General features: G+C 46.0%; 1 protein-coding gene across 1 annotated transcript in view; it reads left to right on the forward strand.

Moving 5' to 3' along the window:
- The window catches only part of LOC140531790 (uncharacterized), a 124,779-nt gene extending 116,486 nt beyond the window's left edge, over positions 1-8,293 (forward strand). Inside the window, exon 8 of the mRNA XM_072650508.1 lies at positions 8,077-8,293. Within this exon, the coding sequence (XP_072506609.1) occupies positions 8,077-8,122 (46 nt within the window). The 3' untranslated portion in view covers positions 8,123-8,293. The remainder of the gene's footprint in view (positions 1-8,076) is intronic.
- The last annotated feature ends 1,920 nt before the right edge of the window (positions 8,294-10,213 follow it).

Genomic DNA, 10,213 nt, shown 5'->3' on the forward strand with positions numbered 1-10,213 from the left:
TTCTCTATCTCAAATCCAGTGCTCATTCTGCTGCCCCATTCCACCTCCCAAAAAACAGGATTCCAAAGCAGCAAGTGTGACTAAGCATTCTGAGGGACTGTCAAGCCAGGCTTTGGGGGAAAGGAACACCCATCTTTGCCTTTTCAGCCTCCAGCCCACAGCCAGTGGCTTGTTCCTGGCATGTATTGTTTTGTTGGGTTTGTTATTTATAAATCAGAGTCTCTCGAGACACATACCCCTTATCTACTCCCATTCTATTTGGTTCCAGTCTCAGGCAGCAGCCGGGTTCCTGGAGTTCTCAATGTACAGGGAAGCATCTTGCATTCTCTTCTGGAGGTGGAGATTTTGGAAGCACACCAGGCAGACTTCTATCACCTAGTGATTTAAAACTGAGCTGTGTAGGCAAGTCTGCAAAGTGGGCACAACACCCCTGCCCCATCCCTGCCTGAATTGCAAGGGTTTGCCTTGCTTCTCTTGCTCCAGAGCAGCCGAGAATGGATTTCTTTTTTTAACCAGAAATGCCTATTCGTGCCTACGTGAATGGCTCAGCCCTAAAACTCAAGTCAGGATAAAGCAGTCCTGCTGTCACTGCAGCAGGATTCATGCTCCCTGACAGAACTTTCCCCTAGAATTCCTTGTACTTTGGTGGTTGGAAACCAGCAGCCTTTGGTAAACCTTAAATTCTAGGAGAGCTTCTAGAAAATCTCAGGATTCTGGCCCAGAACATTCTGTCCACTCTGGAAAATTAACTTTTCCCTAAAAGTCAGTAGATAGAATTTCATCTATGTAAGGAGCTCCTGGTAAGGTGTTCTCTCTACCTTTTCCTCTGGAGCACATGGTCCTAGAGAGTTGCTTGGGGCACTAAAAGGTTGCATGAGTTGCTAAGGATGACATCCAGTAGGTGTGAAAGTACACAGGACTTGAACCCAGGCCTTCCTGACTCCCAAGACCAACTCCCCATTCACTGTGGAGTTGTTTTTTTTCACTAGTTTCCCACTCTTTGTGACCCCACTTGGGCTTTACTTGACCAAGGTAGTAAAGTGGTTTGTCATTTCCTTTTTCAGCTCATTTTACAGATGAGGCAAATAGGGTGACGTGATTTGCCCAGGGTCACACAACTAGGAAGTATCTGAAGCCAGATTTTAACTCAGAAAGAGTCTTCCTAACTCCAGGCCCAGGACTCTATCTACTGTACCATTTAGCTGCCCATAAATGATAATTAAGTAACAACTTCATGCTGGCTCTTAGTAGAATGAGCGCTAAATTTGTGGCCAAGAGACCTGGGCTAGAGTGCCATTGTACAGCTTACCAGCTGAGTGACCCTGGGCCATCATTTAGACCCTCTTAGCCTTGACCTCCTCATCCATAAAATGGGTATAATAGCTCTCTCCTCACAGGGTTACCATGAGGATCACATTAGACAAAGGCTTTACAGCTTGTTGCTCCAAGTTATTGTTATTCTTTATATGTATTTAATGATCTAATTAATTCATTGATGACCCCAGTTCTCCTAGACTCTTCTGTACAGGAGCTGATGTGGACCAAAGAAATTGTAGGAATGAGAGGGAAGGCCTTGGCCTGCTTCAGCCCTGCAGAGCCAGACCTCCTAGATCTTGGTGCAGAAGAAGGACATCAGGCCAGCTGGTCCAAGAGACCTCCCCCCTCCCAACCTCCCAGGGCAGCTCATCCCACTAGAGAAGGCTCTTTTTCCAGAGCTTTTCCTCAAGCAAGCTAAAAAAACAGCCACTTGGCAATTTCTACTCGCTCCTGGTTCTGCCCCCAGGGCCAACAAGAACACGGCGGATCCATCTTCCACATGACAGCCCTGCAAATACTTCAGGACAGCTCTCATTGCTACCACCAGCCTTCTTTTCTCCTAGCCAGACATGGCCCAGTCCTTCCCCCGATCCTCAGCTGGCACAGATTCAAGGCCTTTCACCTCCCCCATTCCACCCTCACCTCATCCCCAGTGTGTCTGTTAAGTATAGAAAGGAGTTGACAAATACCTAACCTGATCCACAGAGCAACCTGGGAGTAAAGTGCTATTATCATTCCCTCAGATGAGGAAACTGAGGCAGACAGGGTCACACAGCACCTAAGTGTCTGAGGCTAGATTTGAACCATCAAGCATCTCCTTTGTGGAAGGTTTGTACTGCCACCACCTTCACACAGACACACATACACACAGACACACAGACATATACACACACCCACACACACCCCCATACACACATACACACACACACACACACACACACACACACACACACACACACACACGCCCTCTTCTCTCCTGGACTGTTGTGATGGGTCCTAACCACTCCCCCTTCCCCCATCTGTCTCACTTACTGCTGACACAGTAACCTTCCTGTTATACTACTAGGATCACATCCCGCCTGTGCTTAGGCACTGCCTGGTGGGTATCTGAGACCCTTTTCAGTCTAACATCAGCTCACTTTATCAGACTTGCTTCACTTTACTCCCTTTCAAGTTACTTAACCTCAAGTTACTTAACCTCCTCTGTTCCCTTATGTGAAAAATGCAGCCACTCCAGACCCTTCCCATTCTAGTTCTTTGATCCCATAATCTGCATTCCTGCTAAACTGGACATTCCCCATCTCCCAGACTCGTTCTCCATGGATCTAAAGGATCATCACATAAAAGACAAAACACACGTGTTTCCCTTAGCCCCTGAGGACAGAACCAGCAGCACTGAAGGGGTGTTACAATGAGGTACATGTAAGCAAAGTATGAGAAGAAACTTCCTTGTCATCAGAGCCATCCAAAAGTGGGTCGGGCTTCCTCAGCCGTGCTGGGGTCGGAGGCCTTCAGGCAGAGGCTAGATGACTTCTTACTCTTGGTATGGATGCTCTGAGAGAATCTCTTTTGAGATTCTGTCCCAACTGTTGCTCCATTTCAAGACCTCTCTGTTTTCAGTCCTGGGGGAGACAAGACTTGTGATCTGATGGTGCTCAGCCCTCAGGGAGCCACAGGAAGGCAAGTTATGCCTGTGACCTACCACCACCCTTGAGGAGTCCCATGTCTCAACTGTGACCTGGCCTTCTTGTTGTAGACCCAGGGTTTCTAAGATCATGGATGTGTTGCCCGTGTGTTCACACCAGCCTGGCTGCATTTTTCTCACACAAAGCCTAGGAAATGAGAAGGAGGAAAGGCTGGTAGCTAAGAATATACATGGGACTCATCTATTCTCAGGAGACTTGGAAAATTTTCTTTCCCTGAATATTTTCATCTTTTCTGAGGAAAATTAAGCAGAAATAGCAAACTCTAAAGCTTCCCTTTCCCTTCTCAGCTTCTCTGTGGCCAGGGTGACTTAGAGTACTGCTTTTTTTTCTTTTTGTAAAAGAGGCTGTGGTGGGGGAAATGCTTGTGAGGAGAGACTCTAAGCCTCTCATCTCATAGCGTTTAGTGACAGAGGCATTAAGAGCCTTTCTTATCGAAAAGTTTAAATGATGCACTTCAGTAACAAAGTTATTTCTAGGTGAATATTATAAGAACACTTGACAAGCCTTCCTAATTTTACAGAATCTGAGTGGGAAGAGAACTTCAGAATGGCAGCAGGTGCTATGGAAGGAGTCCTTCAAGATTTTGAGTCAAAGGACCCAAGTGTGAATCTTGCCTGCACCCATCCTCCCTGTGGGACCAAGGGCAGATCCACCTTTGGGCTTCAGTTTCTTCATGCGTAAGATGAGAAAGTTGGACCAGATGGCTACTAAGGTCCCTTCCTGCTTAAAAACTCATGAGCCCATGAACCTCAAACATCATCTAGCTTATAGTTTAGCCCATGACTAAATAGGAATTCCCTCTAGAACATCTAACATCCAGCCTTAGCTCAAAGACTTTCAGGGAGTGGAGAGTTCATTACCTACCAGGGTAGCCCCTTCCTCTTGTGGAAAGCTGGTGATTATGGAATTCTGCTTTTATCAAGTCTTCATCTCTCCAGGACTTGGTTTCCTCATCTGTAAAATGGAGGGGCTGGGCTTGGTGCCTTCTGTGGCCATTTCCATCCCCCCTGCCCCCAGAATCACACACTTCGGTACATATTCTCTTCCCAGTAAAGTGCAGAGTCCCTAAAGGAAGGGAAAGTTTCATTTTTGTACGTGTATCCCCAGCACCAAATGCAGGACATGGCACATAGTAGGTGCATTATAAGTGATTGTTGATAGATCAGTTGTTCCCATGATCCTGGTATTGCTGAACAAGCCTCATCTATGTAAGTGCTCTTCTGGACTTCCACAATATGTGAATAAGCAGTATTTCTTGATCAGGAATATGTACCAACTCCAGGCCAAGTGACGCTTCCCACTGGAACATTCCACAGCAGTATTGAAAGCCCTGAGATGCAGAAAGAGGAGGAAGGGACACCAGGATGTGCGAGAGTGTGGTGGTGAGAGCTGCCAGGAGAAAGGGAGGGGAGCCCATCTGGATGACATGGAGGCCTTCCTAGCTTCCTGCTGGCCTGGTCTCCAGACCCAGAGAGTGCCCACCATCCAGGACCAGCCTTGGCATTTCCAGCCCCACGTTTTATACAGAAATCATCTCAGTGGACAGTAGCAGCCGATCCAAATTGGGACTGACTTTAGACACCATGGGACTGAGAGTTCACACCTGAGGGAAGATGAGGATGCCCAATGCAGATATTACCCTCTGTCAGTAGACCTCTGTGGGGAGTGTTAGATTTAGGAGTAATAGTTGCTCACATTCACAGAGCACTTTTAGGTTGCACTTGCTAGCCATGTGGCCCTGGCCAAGTCATTCAGCCTCTGCCTCAGTTTCCTCAACTATAAAATGTTTATTTAAAAAATATATAAATGTATAAAAATAAAAAACCCACAATATAGAGTTGTCAGGATCAAATGAGATAATTTTTAGAAAGTGGCACACAGAAGGTGCTTAATAAATACACACACACACACACACACACACACAACAGCCTTATAAGATGGGCACTAAGAACAGGGTGCTCCCCATTTTAAAAATTAAAAATCTGTATGTGCATAAAGTGTAAATTGTCATTTTTAACACAGTCACAGTTTGTTTTTAAAGGAATCCAAATGTGAAAAACTTTGATAAGCCAAAGGCACATCCCATAATTCATCAGTTGTATAAATCCAAGTTTTCCGACATTGTGTTTGCTTAAGGCAAGGTATGTGATTCATTTCTTGGAAACAGCATTACTAAAATGCCTCAGTGAAAAGTAGTGTGGCTCAGTGGACAGGGAGCCTGGATCAAAGTCTTGCCTCTGGCACACACTGGCTAGGAGACTCAGCAAATTATTTCATATCTAGCCAAAACAACTCTCTTAAAACAGTGTCAGAGATGTTTCTCTTATTGTGTCATTGAAATTCTATTTCTGTCCTAGATGTTTCTATTGTCAGATTCTGTTATAGGAAGGTGGAGTTCTCGTTTGGGAGTCTTCTCACCAGGGACATCACCAATGTGTATAGGAAGCTCCAAAGGAATTTGGAGGTCTGATCTAACCACCGTCATAGGGAATGTGGAAAGGGCAGCAACCCTAGCGTAAGACCTACGACCAGTCAGACCTGGGTGACTCTGGGAAAGTCACCGCCCTGGGCTGCAATCTCCTCGCCCAGCAAATGAAGGCTTTGGTCCTTCCAGCCCTCCAGTTATGATAGTGCAGCGGTCTTGATGATGAGAAATGAGGATGTATCCCTGCCCCCTGGGGATTCAGGTCACCAGTCCTTATTCCAGAACGAGGGAAAAACTCAGCAGCCTCCTAAAAATATGTAAATGAGGGGCAGACAAATGTGGTGGAAGAAAACTAAGCCTCCCAACAGGTCAGTTTCAGTTATGTGAAATTGATATAATAGCAAAAAAAAAAAAAAACCACAGGTTGATCAATAGATATTAGGGAAAGCATTTTTCCTGTTGGAAACCAAGGATCTGGGCTCAAATCCAGCTCTGCGTGTGGCCTAAGACTTCAAACTTCAAAGCGGGTTCTGCTTTAGGGAGCAGATTCTTGACTGTCAGAGAAATCGTGAAGACCCAAAGTGAGGCAGAGAGTAACCCCCCCATCCCCAAAGACGCTCCAGACTCAGTCAGCAAACATTTACGAAGCACTTACTTGCTACTGCTGGGCATTGTCTTGCAGAATGAGCTGAGGCACCAGATTCTGACTCTAAGGGAAGAGAAACTCTCTTTCCCTGGTGTATCTAAAAACAATCCTTAACTCCCTCGTGCTAATAAGTATTCATTGCAAAGACACATTCTCTCCTCGGTGAATCAGCCCCTAAAAAAAGCCTCCCACTGGATGGAGCATGAAGCGGCCTTCGCGAAATGATCAGCTGGGCATTATTCTCCCAGGTTGGTTTTTTTTCCTCCCCGCCCCCTGCTTGGAAAGTCTGCATACAAATACAGCAATCAATCGCGAGAGCCGCTGCCTGTACAAGATTAATTACTAATGGAGGCCACTGTGTCTGGCCTGTTTATGATTGATCTTGGAGGAGAAAACGCAATAGAAAGCTAATGCTGCTTTTTATCCGGGAAGCAAAGTTCAAAGATGTTTACATTTTGCTAGGGAGGCACAGCTGTCGACAGACGCCGAGACGGATGGACTTGCCTGTCAGCACAAATGCTGGACAAGAGGGCACACTGGGCTCTCTCTCCGGACTTCCCAGTGACCACAGACACGTGGAAGTAGTTCAATGCAGCATGGCTTCATGAGTGCTAAGCGTGGCCCACTTGTGGTTTACACATCACGGGGTCTTTGCTGTTCAACACCATCTCATCCCCAAATCAAGGCAGGTTAGACAGAAGATGAGATGAGAATTTTCTGGAGTTAAAATTGTAAGTTTGGGAGCTAGAAGGGTCCCTCGGGATTGAGTGGTCAAGCCCCTTTGTTGTACAGACGGAGAAGAAGAAACAGAGAGGAAGCAACTTGGTCAGGGTGACCTGCTTGATAAGTATCAGGACCAACCCCTGGAATTTGAGTCCCCCAACTCTGAATTCCAGATTCTTTCCTCATCTGCAATTAGTCCTTCGGTATTTTGTTGGGGAGAAGCACAGTGGAACATGGGTTGGCAGGACGCGCTAGGAGAAACCTTAGTTTTGCCATTTAATTTGAGAAAGCTCTGTCACTTTTCTGAGTCTTTGTTTCCCATCAGTAAAATGGGAATAATCCTGTACTGGCACTTTATTCTTCACGGTGTCGTTAAACTCAGAAAAGGGTTTCTAGACAAACCATAATGTGCGACAGTCACATAAGCTCTATACACGGAACCTTCATCTTTAAATATGGCCCATCTTCCTTCTCTACTCAATAAGCCCACCCACCATTTGTAACAAAGAAGGAAAAAAAGAGGAGGGGAGGCATATACAAAACTACCCATCAACCATTTCTATTTTATATAAATTTTATTTAATATTTTTACTTATATCTATGTATTTATAAAAATTTTAAATTATTTTATATTTTCCCTCAATACCATTAGCCACTTCTGAAAGCACATGGAGTGTTTTGCCCCCATAGTCCACGACCTCTGCAAAGGTGAGAGGAAGGAATGTTTTCTCAACTCTTTCTCAGACCAAGCTTGACCATTGTAATTACACAGTGGTCACTTTCGAATTTTTGTTTTTCCATTTAGCCCTCTGTAGCTGGTGTGTGTGTGTGTGTGTGTGTGTGTGTGTGTGTGTGTTGTGTGTGCATGTACGCATGTGCGCATGCACACTGTTTTCCTGGTTCTCCTTAATTCTTCAAGGACAAAGAGTGAGTTTAGCATAGAGAGGCTAGAAACTGTTGGATTTATTTCTTTTGATTGCCGAATCGGAGAAGGATTGGTGATTTTGGTCAGGGTGGGGGGCTTCTCCTTGTGGGAGCCCTCTTCCCCCGCCCCAGTAGACCCCAGTGGCCCCAGACACTCTGAGCCCCAGAGAACTGGTCCCAGAACAAGGCCACATCAGAAGCAGGATTCAAACCCAGTATTTTCTGACTCTAAGCCCAGGACTCATTCATCACTTTGCTCCCTTCTCTTCATTAACCTCCTCTTGTTCAGAATTTCCAGAGGAACAAGTGAGGATGATCAGTTTTATGTCTTACAGGAACAAGCAGGAGATGATGGAAATTGGAGGAGAAGAGAGGAGATAAGCTGGAGTCCACCAGATACCTTCCCTGTCTCTCCTGCCCGGGATAATGAGAGATGAAGGCAAGTAGTCGTGTATTTATGCCCTTAAATATTAAGATTAAAAGCTCTTCCCTGACAGCTCCCGTGACAGCCATTACTTATTTTTAAAATTTTATGGACATCTTGTAAGGTAGAAATTTTAAGCATCTGTGCTTATGGGTAATGTAAAAGGAAGGCTAGATTGGAGACAGGACCTGGGTTCAAATCCTAATTACTTACTCCATGAGTGTATGGCCTTAGGCAGGTCACCTCTTTTCTCCAAGCCTAAGTTGCCTCTTCTATAAAATAAGGATTTTGAATAGATGACCTCCAAAGTCCCTTCTAGCTCCATATCTTGGACCTTATGAAAGGCAGGCACCTCTATATACATGGGAAAAATCTCTAGCCTTGGAATCACATGGGTTCAAGTCCTGGCCCTTGGTGGGAAGAGGGAAGGGAGAAGGGTCTCAGGAGGGCTGTTTGGAGTGGACTCTGGCGATCCTCAGCCCATCCTGAGGATTACTCCACGTGCCTTTGTTTGGGTCATTTTTTTTTAAACCCGCGAGCCCAGCCAGTGTCTGTGAGTGACCTCCCAGACGCAGAAAGTGCCAGAGAATCCTTTAAAAGGGGCAGGCAGCCGCTGCCAGACCGCATGGTCCTCTGCTCTCCAGCCCAGAAATCCTGCCCGGTAAACATTTATCTGGCCTGACCAAGGTTATTGGGACAAATGACAGGCCTGTTCTAATAATTAATGTTAATGAGACCACTGAACAGCAAATGAACAGCGAACCAGACAGCTCCAAACCCTTAATGAGGAAGCCTTGACTCTTTGTTTAATCTGCTAGTTGGAAAATGGCAATAAATACAGACCATTCAGCCTCCCTTCCAGCCCTTAATGTGTCAACAGTCTTCTCAAAGAGACTTGAGTGGATTTTGGCCACCCTGGTTCATTCAGCTGGCAGGCTAGGTGGGGTGGCTGAAGGAGGCTCAGGGGGCCTGGCAGGAAGAAAGTTGATGTTCCCTGAATGTCTGAAGGATGCTGGCTGGTTCCCAACCCTGGGTTCTGCCCTCCACCCATTTAGTGGAAACCGTACTGAAAAGGGGAAGGGGAGAGGGTGGGGGAAGGGCTGGGGGGCTATCTTAGCAAAGGCCTCCCCTGAGGTTTCTGCACTCCTAGATTGACCAGACAGGGCAACAAAGCAGATGAAACAGGATTAGTGAGACTGCATTGTAGGCCGTGACTCTCAGTGACATGTCGCAGCAGAGGAATTTGGCAGGCTTAACCTGCTGGGGATAAAGATGTAGCAGACAACGGGACAGAATTAATGTACCGCCATGACCAGAAGCAAGGAAATCTATTTGCATGCAATATTAACCGTGCTAATCAAGTCGGGGCTGTGGTGAGCCTGGTGGGCGGCCCTGTCCCAGACCAAGAGGTTGTCTCTAAGCCTGCTAAGGAGTTCTAACAATTTGAACCAAGGATTCAGGGATTGTAACCACCTTTTGTTTTAGCCTTTCGTTCAGCTTAACGCTGAGGGTCCAAGAAACAGCCTTGGATAGTGTGGATAGTGGCATAGACATGGAGTTGGGAAGAGTTGGGTTCAAAACCTACCTCAGATGCTTATCAGCTGCGTGATCCTGTCCAAGTCACTACCCTCTGCCTCAGTTTCCTCAAATGTAAAATGGGGATAATAACAACACCTGTCTCCCAGGCTTGTCATGGGGATCATATGAGATATTTGTAAAGCTCTTGGCACACTCACAAATGAGCATTTATCAGGTATTCTATAAAAGCTTCCTCTCTTTTCCTTTGGGAAGCAGTGTGGTATGAAGAGCCAGAGGTCCTGGGTTCAAATCCAAGCTCTGCTGTTTACTTCCTCATGCACCTTGGGGCAGGTTATTGAATTTCCCTGGACCTCAGTTTCCTTATCTGTAAAATGAGAAGACTGGGCCGGGTGAACTCTGATCACATCTAAAATTCTGAAATTTTGGCATTTCAGATCGAAAGCAGTCCTTGATCTAGGCTACACTGCATGAACTGCAGAACTTCATATCAGTGTACAAATCCCCACCTT

This window comes from Notamacropus eugenii, chromosome 3 (genome assembly GCF_028372415.1).
Source record: "Notamacropus eugenii isolate mMacEug1 chromosome 3, mMacEug1.pri_v2, whole genome shotgun sequence".
Classification (NCBI taxonomy): domain Eukaryota; kingdom Metazoa; phylum Chordata; class Mammalia; order Diprotodontia; family Macropodidae; genus Notamacropus; species Notamacropus eugenii.